Raw genomic sequence first — 15,209 nt, forward strand, 5'->3', positions numbered from 1 at the left:
GTCTTTCCTATCAGCTGACGAGGAAAGACCTGTCACGTGAGCGGGATCCGCTGCTGGAGAAGAGCGTTAAGGCAGAAGTTGGGCGACCCGAGAGACGGCTTATGTATTGGGAGCCGGTAAGGCCAATGCTCTGCGCTTCTTTCCGAGGGAAGCCACGGGGGTTCAGCAGCTACTCGGAACACCTCTTCTTTCCCTGGAGCAGAAATGCTAGCCAATGAGAAGGTGTTTGTGTAAAGCACATGCTAATTTATGCAGATGTAGGCGGGACTGCTCTTTCTTGGGCAACTTGCCCCCCGCATTGAGTGACAGATGACATCACGCTCCTCGGTTTCCGAACTGATACACTGGGCTGAGCCTCTCCATCGCCCTTCCATTGACATGATGGGGGCCGATTTGCTGCCAGTCTTGAAAATAGAAGCGAAGGCGGAGGAAGCTGACACGGTAGATTTCATTGCCCTGCGTTGATATGATTTACAACCCTCCTTTAAACGTTAGAATATTCCGCAAGGCAGTATAAAGTCCACAGTGCAATAAATGGAGCACAACTAGAATTATTTTTTTAAATATGTTTTAGAACAATAACTTTCAGGAGAATATACATCTATATAATTTATTTGCATTGTTGTAATATAATTATATCACATATTCCTATATACCTTGTGTTTTTACAAACTTAGTAAGAGGCTTGAGATTTTAAGAAATAATATAAAATAGTGAAGCTGAACTTATTTGTTTACTACTTTTTCCTTTCCTTTTTTAGTTAGTTAATAAAATTTGGTGCAATCAAAGATTTAAACTGGCACTTTGAATTACACCTAGAAACAGACTGGCAGACGCTGTGCATCTTGATGATTAAAATATTTTTAGCACCAGTTGCTGGAAAATGCAGGAGGAGAGATTTCTGTTGTGCTCAGGTCCTGTTTGTGAGCTTCTTATGGGCATCTGGTTGGCTACTGTGAGAACAGGATGCCGGACTAAATGGGCCACTGGCCTGATTCAGCAGGACTCCTCTTATGAGCAGAGGCAGCAGTGAGGGTGGTTCTTACCCTATTCTTACTGCAGAGAAGACAATTACAGTTGATTTGCAAACGTATGTAGACGGTCGGCATCACGTTGGCTACCCCTGCCAAGCCTAATGTTTGGTGGTGGATTCTAGTAAAGGTGAAGGGACCCCTGACCATTAGGTCCAGTCGTGACCGACTCTGGGGTTGCGGCGCTCATCTCGCTTTATTGGCCGAGGGAGCCGGCATACAGCTTCCGGGTCATGTGGCCAGCATGACTAAGCTGCTTCTGGAGAACCAGAGCAGCGCACGGAAACGCCGTTTACCTTCCCGCTGGAGCGGTACCTATTTATCTACTTGCACTTTGACATGCTTTCGAACTGCTAGGTTGGCAGGAGCAGGGACCGAGCAACAGGAGCTCACCCCATCGCGGGGATTCGAACCGCCGACCTTCTGATTGGCAAGTCCTAGGCTCTGTGGTTTAACCCACAGCTGCCCATTAAAGAAGGAAATGCACTCTGCACATGCACAGTTGTGTTTTTATAGAGGTCTGCCTCTGACCTCTGTGATGTGCCTTATGCATTCTGTTCTTTTTTAAAGAATAGAATGCAAAATGTTGCAGCAAGAAAAGCAGAACTCTGTCAATCATATAAATAAAAATGTTGGAGCTTTTGTATGGTTTTGTTTCTGCCACAGAGAGGTCCAAGGGAGCATGCCATCTAATTGCTGAGTTTACCAGGCGTAGCACCTACACTTTCAATAACATTTTTTAAAATTTAAGCCCCTTTTTTGGGCCCCACTTCCAGATCAATAAAATAAGAACAACAACCACCACCAAACCAATACAGGCCCTGCCCTCACGTTTACAATCTAAAAGACAATGACAAAACACGGGGAAAAGGAGATGGAGAGAGGAGGGGGGAGAAGCAAACCCAGTCATTGGTTTTTAAGGTTACATTTCTTATGGTGACAGGCAGGGAAGGAAACAATTCAGGTGACCAGATGGCTGCTTCTAGGTGCGAGCCAACGGCAATGCCTGATGTGGTCTTCCTTGCAGAACTGTTTTGTTATTTTCCCACCTATTCTCTCTGTGTTTTGCTTCCTTTCTCATTACCAGGCGCATTCCCTGAATGCTTGAATGATGCCACCTGACAAAGCCACCTCAGATGCTCCAGTCTTCCAGTTTACTAACTGCTGGATTTTGAAGAATCATGAGCTGCAAAGGTGAGTGTCTGGGGGAGATGCTTTGCTTCTTGTTGTCTGCGATGGCCTTAAGGTGTGTAGCCATCGTTGAGAGTAATCACAGTACAGTGGTAACTAAGGTTAAGTACTTAATTTGTTCCGGAGGTCCGTTCTTAACCTGAAACTGTTCTTAACCTGAAGCACCACTTTAGCTAATAGGGCCTCCCGCTGCTGCCGCACCGCTGGAGCACGATTTCTGTTCTCATCCTGAAGCAAAGTTCTTAACCTGAAGCACTATTTCTGGGTTAGTGGAGTCTGTAACCTGAAGCGTCTGTAACCTGAAGCGTATGTAACCTGAGGTACCACTGTAAGTCCTGGATCCAGTGACATGGCAAACTGAGGCTAATAAAAAATGGAATCAAAATCTTCTGAACTCTTCCTTGTGGCCATGCCAGAGTGGGAGGATGTGCATGTGAGCCTCTGTGGAGGCTAGGCTTGTTTTTTGTAACACTAAACTATGGTTTATACTTACATCTGAACCAGCCTTGTATGTTTGCATGTACCAGTGTTTGTTCCTGATGAAATATCTTTGTAAAGACAGTGCTAATTTCTTCAACTCGCTAGCATTTGTAGACAAAGTTCCGGTAAAATCTCCTGCTTTTTATTAAATGTACTTGCAGATGCATGGCTTTCTCCCAGTTCTGGCTGTGTTCTAGGTTACTGGTTGCTTCTGTTTTCAGAGAGGACTTGTGGGTGAGAGAAGGAAAGATCCTAAACCCAGAGAAGCTGTTCTTTGATGAAAAGAAGCCTGCAGACGTCCAGCTGGACTGCAAAGGAAGCATCCTGGCACCTGGCTTCATTGATGTGCAGATCAATGGTAAGGTATTGGAATAATTCTAGTACAAGAGAACACCGAGGATTAGGATAGTTTAAGATGTGCAGAAATTGCTACCTTGTAGATTCAGCTTGTGTAGTCCATGCTTGAATCTTTTTAAAGCTTTGCCGTGAAAATGTGACTTGCAGAAAAAGCATAGAAGAGTTAGATAAGAGAGGCAAGTTGGAAGAAAACAAAATTATTCATAATTTTGTGGTTCTAAGCATTTACAGATATATGAGCAACAAGTATCCCTTAGGAAGCCCACAGTCATCATAGAATGAAAGAATTGTAGCGTTGGAAGGGACCACAACGGTCATCTAGTCCAGCCCCCCGCAGTGCAGGAATCTTTTGCCCCATGTGGGGCTCGAACCCATGACCTTGAGATTAAGAGTCTCATGCCCTACCAACTGAGCAATTTTATACTATATTTAGATCAGGAGTGGGTAGCTGTTTTCAGCCGTCAGGATCCACATGACATTGGTAGGTGAAACAACAGATCTGAATCTTAACATTTGTACAGTTGGCTGCAGTTCAGCCACACAAAAGCCAGAGATTTGTAGGCCTATATTTGCCCATTCGGGCAAGCAAGATGCATTTGTACAGCTCAAGGGAGCTGGAAAGTAGGATCCCTCCACTCAACCAGTGTTATGTTACTCCTGTACATCAGCCATCTCCAACCTGGTTCCCTCCAGATGTTAACGGCTACAGCTCCATCTTTCCTGACCATTGGCCAAACTAGCTAAGTTAGGGAGATGGGAGTCTGCATCAACTGCTTTATTTATTTATTTATGCATGCCCCGCCTATCTAGAGGGAACATGGTTAGGGATGGCTAACCTAGTTTTCATAGCATAGCCAGTGGCAACTTACCTGTTGTTTCCTTCACACAGGAGGCTTTGGAGTGGATTTCTCTCTGGCCACAGATGATGTGGGAGCAGGAATCTCACTGGTCGCCCAGAAAATATTGTCTCATGGAGTGACCTCTTTTTGCCCAACCCTGGTGTCCTCACCATCATCTGTATATCACAAGGTAAGCAAGAATAGGGCCCTATGAATACCCTTCCTTACTCATGAGATCTCATGTTGCTCTAAGCAGCTCTAAGCACCATCATCTGTATATCACAAGGTAAGCAAGAATAGGGCCCTATGAATACCCTTCCTTACTCATGAGATCTCATGTTGCTCTAAGCAGCTTTCACACGCCTTGAACAACCTGTGAGTCAAGCACAGCCAACTATGTGTAACAGCCTACAGAAGTGTGATAAATCTCCCATCTTTGCTGTTTGCCTGCGATTCCAAAAACAGAGCAGCAGAGTGAGGCCCACAAGAGTCTGACATACCATAATACAAAGCTGTGTTGTACATGTTGTTTCACAAATTGTGAATGCCTGGATGAGCCTCTGATAGTTGAGCTGCCTTGTGTGCCTATTTCCATCTAGATGCACACACCCCAGGCTCTTGTCCATTTCTGTTCTTTCTCCTTAAAGCAGGCTCAGGTTTGTCAAGTTAATCCCAGTAGCATTAGAGTTCTCTGGGATCATGGGAGAAGTCTTGCCTGTCGCCTGGTACCCGAGGTGGCTGGTTCCCAATGAGACTGGTAGGGCAGAAGACAGGGAGCCCAACAGTAGGTGGCGCCAGAGCCAATGACAGGCAGAGCCAACTTATTCCAGTTTTGTCCCAATCCTCTTCCCTACTGAATTCTACAAGCACAACACTGACAGAAGGGAGAAGGCACAGAGGATGCTGCCTTTTCCTGAGTCATGCCACTGATTTGTCAAGCTCATTGCTGTCAACATTAACTGGCAGCAAGTCTCCAGATCTGTAGCAGGGGACATTCCCAGACCTACCTGAGGAGGCAGGGGACAGAACCTAGGACCTCCTGCATGCCTCTGAGACAGACAGTTCCACCCCCTGAAATGGTAGCAACTGTTTAAAGTGGTATGGTAGTGCTTTAAATGTACGGTGCAAATGTGGTCTTTTTGTTCAGTCACTGAGCAACAGCTCCTCCTGGGTAAGGTGGAGTACCTCTTCAGCTCATGTGTCCATGTCTGTCTGCAGCCTTCCCAAATGAGGAAGTAAATGGTTGGACTCTAAACTGAGATTGCTAGTTGTCAAACTTTAGACTGTTGATAAGGTGCTGTTTTCATGGACCTATATATATATATATATATATGCTTCCTATCAAATAACAACGCATACCCACACTGGGAATACGGAACTTAATAGTTGTGGAGAAAAGAAAGAAAAACAGGGGTGACGGTTGTAGTTTTAGACGTTGCAAGAACGGCAGTCTGGTGTAGATGAAGTCAGCAGGCAGAGGCTTTTGCACCAGTGATTAACTGTGATGTTTCTGACGACTCCAGGTGCTGCCTCAGATCTGCGTCAAAAATGGAGGACTTCATGGAGCTGGTGTCCTAGGTGAGTGTTACGCCTGCTCTCCCACAGGACAACATCTACCATATTCGTTACCTTTATATCTCACCTTTCTTCCAAGGAGCTCAAGGTTGGATACGTGGTTCCTTCCCCTGCCACTTTACCCTCACAGCAAACCTGTGAGGTATGTTTGACTGAAAGACAGTGAGTGGCCAAAAGAGACCCTGTGAGATTTATGGCTGAGTAGAGATTTGAACTCAGGTCTCCCCATTCCTAGTCCACCATTCCAGGGGGGGAGGGATTTCAGTCCCAGGAGCCAAATGTGACTTATAGGCCTCTCTATCTGGCCCTTGGGACACCCTTCCCAGGCCACGGCCTCTGCCCCCAGGCCTCACCCCTCACTGGCCTCTCCTCCTAACCAGTCCTTTTTCTTGGATGGAATGTGTCCTGGAACTGTGTTGGTGCTTCTTGTTTGCCTGGATGGAGCTTCGAGAGAGGGGAATGAGGAAGAAGGAGATAAAGACTCACAGAGTTGATTGGCTCTGTATTTCTGCCTTGGTGCGGGTTGGGATTTGCAGAAGAGGGCATCAATGTCCTCGTTCAAGAACAGGGATGGGGAGCCTGATGATGGGCTCCAGCTCCCATCAGCCTCAGCCCACTTGGCCAATGGTCAGAGCAGATGGGAGCTGTTTCCCAGCAACATCTGCAGGGCTTCAGGTTCCCCACTGTGCTCTAGAACTCACCCATCTCTTCTGCAATGGGACAGGGGTTCATCTGGAGGGTCCATTCATCAGCAAGGAAAAAAGAGGGGCACACCCAGAGCACTGCCTTCGCACCTTCGAGACGGGCGCCTTTCAGGAATTGCTAGACACCTATGGGAGCCTGGACAGCGTCCGTATTGTCACCCTAGCACCTGAGATGAAGAGGAGCGGTGAAGTGATCAAGGAGCTCACCAAGTGTGGCATCTGTGTGTCACTAGGTAAATATTGCCTCCTCTGCACGAGACCTTAAAGTTTGAGGTTTGGGATCTTGCAGGCAGGGAACAAGCCTAGGTCCACACATGTTTTGGAACAGCGGAAATAATATTGTGCATTCTATTATTGATCGAAGGATGCATTTGGTGTGGGGGTTCCTGGAAGCGGATCCAGAGTTTTCATGTATTAGAAATGGGGAAATGCATTCTATATCCAACAGCTGGGATGCCCACTAAATATTAGGAGTATAGGAAGTTGCCTTCTGTTGAGTCAGACGTTGGTCCCTCTAACTGAGTACACTTGACAGGCACTGACTCTCCAGGGTCTCAGACAGGAGATATTCCAAGCCCTACCTGGCAATGCCATGAATTGAACATGGGACCTTCTCTTATGCAAAGCAAGTGACTCTTTATCACTGACCTACAAGGTCTCCCTTAAGGATTATATACCCAATGCACATACTGGGAATGTGGGTTGGGTGTTTGTTGTATTTGTGCCTTGGGGTGCCAGTCGCCAGTCTAATATTGCCCCAAAGAGTCCCTCTCACTACAGGTGAACTCACAGGCCCAAGGAAGCTTGCTGGGCAGGAGCATTTTACACCTGGTTCTCCTTGATTTTAGGTCACTCCATGGCTAACCTGTCTCATGCCGAGGAGGCTGTTCAGCACGGGGCCACCTTCATCACTCACCTTTTCAATGCCATGTTACCTGTGAGTAGCATCAATTACCTCCAGCCCATCAGGCCCCTTGATCCAGCCCCTGACATTCTCCCTCTCAGTCTGGCAGGTCTCTTAAGAATCTCCACACATTTTTTACTTTACTGGAAAGCAAGTTTTTGGCCTTTCTGGTTGTGAAGCTACATCTAAAAAAATGGGAATGATGCCTTCTGAATGCACGGGCTGGGGGGAGCGGGGTCAACAAATTTTAACTGGTGCCATGACTGAGAAGACCCTGTATCTGGTCCACCCCTACCCCTGCACTTGAGTCAGGACCTGGAGGAGAGCCTTGAATGAAGGATTCCCACAGGCTCATGTTGTAATATTGGTGCGACCCCTCAGATTTCCTCTGCCTGCCATCTCCAAGCTGGGAAAGATCCTTTCTTTAGCACTTTGTTTGGCAACACTCTATGGGGCACCATCCTGATGCTCATCCTGGTTTTGTCTACCTGCAGTTCCACCATCGAGATCCTGGGATTGTGGGACTCCTCACAAGCGACCAGATACCCCCAGGCCAGAAAGTGTTCTATGGCATGATATCGGACGGCATCCACACGAATCCTGCTGCCCTGAGGATCGCTCACCGGGCCGACCCTAAAGGTTTGTCCCATTGGGCAGGAAAACCCCTGAGTAGTGAATATAGAGTTAGTCTTGCTAGATTGGTTCCCAGCTGCTGCCTGTAGGTACTGGGGAAACAGTGTGATTTATTTATGTATGTATTTTATTAGATTTATATATTACTCCTCATAAAAAGATCTCAGGGCTGTTCAAAAGATAAAAACACAAGAGAAAAGCACAAATAGAAACAACAAAACAGTAGGACCCCCCCCCCCAAACACATATAAAAGGCTGTAGCATATTGATTAGCCAAAGGCCTGGTGAAGAGGAACATTTTTGCCAGGTGCCTAAAGCTATATAATCCAGGGGAGGTAGAGAGAGATCAGCTAGAACATGTTCATTAGTGCGAGTGAGGCCACATCTGCACTATACATTTAAAATGGTAGTGAGGCAGTGTGGTACAGTGGCCAGAGTGTTGGGCCTAAGACCTGGAAGACCAGGGTTCTAACCCCCACTCAGCTGTGAAGCTCACTTGGTGGCCTGGGACCAATCACTGTTTCTCAGCACAACCTACCTCACAGGGTTATTGTGAGGGTAAAACAGGAAGACACTACCTTAAGGTCCTTGGAGGAAAGGTGGGATATAAATGTAATAAATAAACAAATGCCACTTTAAAGCCATCATGGCTTCCCCCAAATAATCCTGGGAACTGTGGTTTTTTAAGGGTGCAGAGAGTAGTTAAGGGATTCCTATTCTCTTCACAGAGCTACAGTTCCCAGATGATTGCTTTAAAGTGCTATAAGTCTGCTTTAAACAATGCAGATGGGGCCTGGAAGAGTGGGGAGTCCAGCAACATCCGGAGGGCCAGAGATTCCCTATTGTTGAGCTAAAAGAACCAATGGCTTGGCAGTTCCTGTGTTCTTTGCTGACCTTTATGACGAGACTGGAGTTAACATGAGCCAATTATGTCTCTTTAGGTCTGGTCCTGGTGACAGATGCCATCCCAGGTATGGGGCTTGCCCCGGGCAGGCACACCTTGGGCCAACAGGTGGTGGAGATGGATGGGCTGAACTCCTACATTGCAGGTGAGCGCCCCAGAATCCAGGTAGGGAGGACGGGACCCTGGACGACTTTCTCATTCAGGGTTGGAGTGCATGGCCTGACTTTTGAACCATTAAGCTCTTGAAGGCCCAAACCTTGCAGATACCAGGAACAACCTCCTTCCTGCACGGCATCACCATGATGTTGGCTGCGCAAAGCATTGCTTAGTGGCAGAGCATCTCCCTTGCATGCAGAAGGTTCCAGGTTCAATCTCTGGCATCTCCAAGCTGGGAAAGATCCATGTCCAAAACCCTGAAGAACAGCTGCCTGTCAGTGAAGGCAATACTGAACTAGATGGACCGATGGTCTGGCTCACAATAAAGGCAGCTTCCTGTCTTGCTACATTGTGTGCAGCCCATACTGGGCTCCATGCTTGATCCTGACTGCTACGGTCACAAGCCATGGACCAGTGCAAAGTGAATCTCCCAGCACATGTGTGTGATACCAGGATAAGACATTGCACACTTAGTCCTTTCCCACAACCTAGTGATGGTGCATTCTTAATTATACTGGCTAAAGTTGAAGCATTTTCCAGAGCTGTTGCTCAGGTTAATGACTACAAGGGAAAAAGAAAAATGCACCTTATAGAGAAGAAAGGAATGAACTTGTGTTGAAGTGCTGCAAACTCAATCCTAACCACAGCTCAATCCTTTGCTAGTCTACTCAGGAGTCAAGAAACTGGACTCACATATAGGCTTGTGTGAACAGCTTTCCATTTAACTTTGTTCTTTCGTTCTCTCACCCCTGCCCTCTTCACAGGGACCAAAACGCTGAGTGGCAGCCTTGCAACCATGGACACATGTGTTCGACATTTCAAGGATGCCACTGGTAAGGCTGTTCTGTGTGGGATGAGAAGGGGGAACCCGTGGCTGTCCATACGTTCTTGGACAAAATGGTCCTCCTGTGAATCAGGGATTGATTAAGTAGCAGGAAGTAAAAAGCAGGAAGGAATGGACAGTTCTTTGAATGGAGAAAATGGAGTCCCCCAAGGATCGGTACTGGGGCCTATGCTTTTAAACTTGTTCTGGCCACAGTGATCCATGCATTGGTAACCTCAAGACTCAATTATTGCAATGCGCTCTATGTGGGGTTACTGTTCAGTTTGGTCTGGAGTCTCCAGCTGAAGGAAAACGCTGCAGCTGGATTGTTGATGGGGACAGACTATCCCTGGTGCTAAAATGTTTGCCTTGGCTGCCCATAGGTCTCCAGGTCAGGCTCAGGGTCCTGTTAATAATTTACAAGGCTCCAGGATGCCTCAGGCATCCCCACCAGATCACTGAGGTCTTCAGGGGAGTTACTGCACAGGGGAGTTACGTGGCTTGGCTGCACAGCTTGTGTCCACCAATAGCCATGCATTTAGTATTGCATGCCCAATTTTATGGAACTCCCACTGGAGGTCAAACAGGCTCCCTCCCTGTCGAGCTTCTAGCACCTACTGAAGGCTTCTTTATTCCTGCACATATTTTCATTGAAGTCCGATTTCACCATTTTAATTGATTTTTTGTTGTTATATTCTGTCTTTGTAAACCAACTTAAAGACTGTTGTAGTTAAGCAATATTTAAATTGCTTAAGCAAATAAATAAAATCGTAGTGATGGATCTTCTCTCTTTTTCAGGTTGCTCTGTAGAGACAGCACTGGAAGCTGCTTCTCTACACCCTGCTCAACTCTTGAAAATCGAGGACAGAAAGGGCACCTTGGATTATGATACCGATGCAGGTATTGGCCGTCATTGGGAGAGCGAGTTCCAAACCTCCCACCCCTAAGCCCCTCCTGTGTGTGTCTTCTGCTGGAAAATCCTCAGACTGAGGAGAGGGTCTCTTCCCCCCCCCCCATCAGGGAGAGCACAACAACTGGAGTAGGGTGTGAAGTTCTAGGGAGGGAGAGAGTAGGGCAGTTTCACTGGAATCCTAGTGGACAGTTGAAGCTGTGCTCGGTGCAGCTATGACTTTGGGAAGGGGAGGAAGCATAGCTCTGCAATAGAACCCATTCTTCATGAAGCACCCAGATTCATTCCCTAGCAATCTCTAGTTTGAGGACAGAGAAGGTAGCATGTAATGGGGAAGACATTCCCCTGAAATCCTGGAGAATTACTGCCAGTAGGCAATAATACGGCCTGATATAAGGCACCTTTGCCTGTTTTCTACTCCTTTAGGGATTATTGTGGACGAAGAACCTGTGACCCTGCCGATGTTGCTGGACTTTCATCTCCCATAACCTTCGGCCACCAGCATTGGAAGGGCGACAGTTTCCCCATCCCTGCCCTCACATCAGTCTCGACCAGATATTTGTTTTTCATGTGCCTGTTTCAATGGGCATTGTGCCAAATATGCAAAAAGGAAATGGCTCTGAGCATTGTTGGGAGTGCTTGGTGGCTGGTCCATTAGAGCAAATGGGGCACTGCCTCACCAACTTTCAGACTGCCACACAACTGCCTGCCTTCTAACTTACATCCACTCCAGGTGGGTGGCACTGCCTATCAGTTTCCCCCTCCTTAGTCTCAGTGTTGCCTTTCTAGAACTCAGCAGGGAGGAGGAAAGGTTATAACACTAGAGGGAGTTGGCGCCACCTGTCATTGGCTCTGGCTCAGCCTATCGTTGGCTCTGGTTCCACCTACTGTCAGGCTCCCCGCCTTCGACCCCGTCAATCCCAGCAGGTGCCCGCTGCCAATTGGCTCACTGTATCCCACTTCCTCTGTTGAGTGACATAAATTTATATTCCATACAGATTTCTTGTTGCTGGATGACAAGCTCCATGTTCGGGCAACCTACATTGCAGGCCAGCAGGTCTGGAGGCAGGACAGCTTTGCCATCTAAATCTAGAGCTGAGACTATGACAGCAGCACTTCAGATCAGTGGCAGAGAGTGGATTCTAGCCAGAACGGAGCATTTTTTCTCCAAATGCCCCTGTCTCTCTTGTTCCTGTGCAGTGGAGGCTGGTCCATTAGGGCCAATAGGGCACTGGCCCACCATCCTCAGTTGGCCCTCAGTCAGCCAGCCCTCACCTACCTGTCTTCTTACTTAAAACCAACCCAGGGGCGGCCCTGGCTCGCAGCTTCTTCCTCTTTGGTCTCAAGTTTTGCCCTTGTGCAACTCAGCAGGCGGATGGGGGACAAATCTCATATAAGTTGTCTCCACCTCCCATTGGCTGTGGCTCCCCTCATCACTGGCTCCGGCTCCATCTTCTGACCATCCCACCAGTCCCAGTGAATACCAGCCATATCTGCTTCCTCTGACTCTGGAAAAAAGAAGTCTCATTCAAACAAGTTCCAGCTGTGGCAGTCCTTTCTCCTGTTCACAAATTGCATCCCGCATGACAAGTCGCGTGTCTCCAAGGAGCTGTGGATGGAGCTGTTTATTTCCTCACCTGGCTCCAGAAACCCGGAGGTGGTTGTCTTGTCTGGCTGCTTTCAGATGCTTGCTTCTCCCATTCTCGTGTGTGAATGGAAAGGCCTAGAGGAAAGTATTGCACACGGCTGAACCGAACCCACAAATCAATTTATGAGGCTGTTTTTATCTAAAGAACTCCTCAAGCACGTCTGAAACAACAGGAACTAGACACTTGCTCCATAGATTTTAAAAATGCTGAATTCTGCACTAGGTGCCACATGGGAGCTCTGGCCATTTTCCTCCCACAGTGCCTCCATTGTGGCCTTCAGCCATAAACCCACCCCTACCCCTTGTCATGCTGGAATGGTGCCTTTTCTTTTACTGTCATCTTCCTTGCCACAGATTAAAGCCAGCTGAGACACCTTGTGCATGTTATTCCAATTCTAGGAGGGTGAGATGCACCATGAGCTTTCGCCCATGTCTGAGGTGTTCCTTAGGTTGCTGTTATTTGCCCTGTGTCTAGCTCCCCAGCTATCATCAAGCCATCCTAACGAAAGAACTCACCTCATCCCTTGTCCTTTCTAGTTGCCTCTGCACTGCTCTTATATGGACCTGTAATATTCCAATAAGGAAAGAACCCTGCAAGTCAGATTCTGCATAAAAACCACCCAGCTCAATTCTGAAGCCTGACTTAATCTTGCACATATGTATACCACTTTGCTGTGCATAATACATTCTGTTCCCTGGAATAATGAGGGAAGAAAGGAAGCTATGTGGAAACTTTGTGCTTGGCCTTGTATTTTGCCTCCTGCTTCTGAGACTGTTTCCTGAACACCTGTCCAAATCACAGGGATCAGGCCTGTGCAGAGCTTGTCTGAGGCCCAGGGCAGGACCTTGTTAGAATAAAGTTATAAACTCAAAAAGCAGCCAGTCCCTGGCAGGGCCCCCTGCTGGCTTAGCCCTCCAAGTGTACCCATCTGTCTCCTGCAGGGGCCTGACAGGGACTAGAAGCCTGGGTTGTCTGTGTGTGTGGGGGGGTGATATTCTCAATACAGTGGTACCTTGGGTTAAGTACTTAATTCGTTCCGGAGGTCCGTACTTAACCTGAAACTGTTCTTAACCTGAAGCACCACTTTAGCTAATGGGGCCTCCTGCTGCTGCCATGCCGCTGGAGCACGATTTCTGTTCTCATCCTGAAGCAAAGTTCTTAACCTGGGGTACTATTTCTGGGTTAGCGGAGTCTGTAACCTGAAGCGTATGTAACCCGAGGTACCACTGTAACCTGAATTCTGAACTAGGTCCCACATTCCAGTTTTGTGCTGCTCAGTTGCTGATGCATGGATTCACAAGAGCCCTGGTGCTACATGTTGCTCATTTGTTTTTTGCTTGACCTCTTGTCTTTGAAATGTCGGAAGTTGGTGTTAAGAATCAAAGTCCTAGGCCCTGCTAGAGACTTGGCACTGTAAGCAGCCGAAGCACAGAACAAATGGCCACGGTGGGTTATGCTGGCGTATACATATTTTCTAAATAGTTTTCTAAATCTTTAAATTCTAAATAAATAAACAAATGGTTGCCCACTTCTAAACTTAAATGAGGATGCAGGTTTCCCATGTTTTTGCCATCTCCTTGGGGTCTCTGGAAGTTAACAGTGCAATCCTATTTGTGTCTGCTCAGAAGTAAGGTCTCCCTGTGTCCAGCAGGGCTTACTGCCAGGTTGGTGCATATAGAATTGCAGTCTAAGTCTCTATAGTCTGGGGTGAGTGCATTTTAAAAGCACTTAAAAATTAAGTATTACAAAAAAGAAGAAGGAAGACATAGAGGAAATAAGAATCATGAAATATTTCTTAGGCAGCAAAAACAGTAAATGGTGAGATCTTAATAGCACACTTGTAATAGCATACATTTTTGTAGGTTGGATATATGGAGTAATCGTCAGTTGGCAGGTAGCTCTGCTAGGGTGCCTGCACACACACACCCAACCTCACTATCCTGGTAAGCAGCAGTAACACTGTTTTTGAGAGACTGGCCACACCATGCCAGGATAGCCACTTCTGGTATATATGCATACACAAGTGTAAAGGGAAAAATATACAGATGTCGACATTAAATGCCAATGAATTGCAAAAACTTAAGTCTTTGGCAATTCAGTTAGAACTTAAACTCTGAAATAGTAACTAAGGTGCTAGAGCCTGGAGCAATGTAAAACTATTCAGTAGACTTAGAATAATTTCAACCCAGCTTCTACAGGGGTTACAAATTATAATATGCCGATGATACTCAAGAATGTACATGTATATGCAATTAAAGGGGCCAGTGGACCCACCAACTTCACAAATCATTAGTATAATGAAGTTAAACTTGTACTGATGAGTAGCAGCTTTCATAGACTGGAACTCTGGGTGAATCTGGACAATTATCTTGGTTTATTAAGCTGTGGTACGTATGAGCCTTTTCTTGTTATGCAGTGTGCACATAGCTCTTTTGCTCATCTATTAGCTGTGATTCAAGCAGGAAGTCTGTAATCATCATTACAGTTCAAAAGGATTCTGTGCACACTCATGCACACTCATTCTAATCATCTGAACTGGACTTTTACCTGCCAAAGGAAAATGTTTCACTTTTATTTTTAAAGAGTGGTTTCCCTGTATATTGATCTCTCACATCTGGTAGTTCAGTTTAGGTACTAAATATCCTCTCTAACACTTTGGATCACTGCTTCCAATATGTCATCCCACTTGTTTTCATTTGCTCTCTTTTGCCACTTTTGTTCTAAAAAAAGAACACACACACGCCACATCCAAATATAATAAAACCCATTTTAATGGGGATGCATCTTGAGTCTGACATAATTTACCAGGTCCCAAGATAGAGCTAGTTTGGTGTTTTTTGTGTGTGAGTTTTTAAATAAACCCTGCAGAACTCTCTCTGCAAAACAATAAATGCTAATTACTTGCCAATTTTCTGCCCCTAACTGAACTGTGGTTAAACTGATTCTTAGTTATTTAATTACAGAAAGTGTGAAAGTACTTTTTTTTTAAAAGGAAAAACAGAAAGCCTCTAGTGGTGTGTGTAATGAGGGGAGGTTCAGCTTGTGATCCTTGG

At 46.4% G+C, this 15,209-nt stretch overlaps 1 protein-coding gene across 2 annotated transcripts; it reads left to right on the forward strand.

The window, feature by feature from the left end:
- Positions 1 to 2: 2 nt before the first annotated feature.
- AMDHD2 (amidohydrolase domain containing 2) lies at positions 3 to 12,529 on the forward strand. 2 transcript variants are annotated; one of them, XM_077918463.1, is made up of 12 exons: positions 3 to 116; positions 2,119 to 2,225; positions 2,924 to 3,060; positions 3,949 to 4,088; positions 5,422 to 5,476; positions 6,198 to 6,410; positions 7,026 to 7,114; positions 7,576 to 7,720; positions 8,656 to 8,763; positions 9,539 to 9,607; positions 10,396 to 10,497; positions 11,506 to 12,529. In XM_077918463.1, exons 2-12 carry the CDS (start codon positions 2,140 to 2,142, stop codon positions 11,592 to 11,594), a joined length of 1,233 nt encoding a protein of 410 aa, XP_077774589.1. In that variant the 5' UTR covers positions 3 to 116; positions 2,119 to 2,139; the 3' UTR covers positions 11,595 to 12,529. The 2 variants fall into 2 exon arrangements, with proteins under 2 accessions (XP_077774589.1, XP_077774590.1); XM_077918464.1 differs by lacking the exon at positions 3 to 116 and adding an exon at positions 272 to 441.
- Positions 12,530 to 15,209: the final 2,680 nt, after the last annotated feature.

This window comes from Podarcis muralis, chromosome 14 (genome assembly GCF_964188315.1).
Source record: "Podarcis muralis chromosome 14, rPodMur119.hap1.1, whole genome shotgun sequence".
Classification (NCBI taxonomy): Eukaryota; Metazoa; Chordata; class Lepidosauria; order Squamata; family Lacertidae; genus Podarcis; species Podarcis muralis.

Bases quoted from the DNA above. Each gene is read 5' to 3' on its own strand.
- AMDHD2 (XM_077918463.1), top strand. From the start codon at position 2,140: ATGATGCCACCTGACAAAGCCACCTCAGATGCTCCAGTCTTCCAGTTT. The intron at 5,477-6,197 runs GTGAGTGTTACG...GCAATGGGACAG, and splicing joins TCATGGAGCTGGTGTCCTAG to GGGTTCATCTGGAGGGTCCA. The intron at 7,115-7,575 runs GTGAGTAGCATC...GTCTACCTGCAG, and splicing joins TTTTCAATGCCATGTTACCT to TTCCACCATCGAGATCCTGG.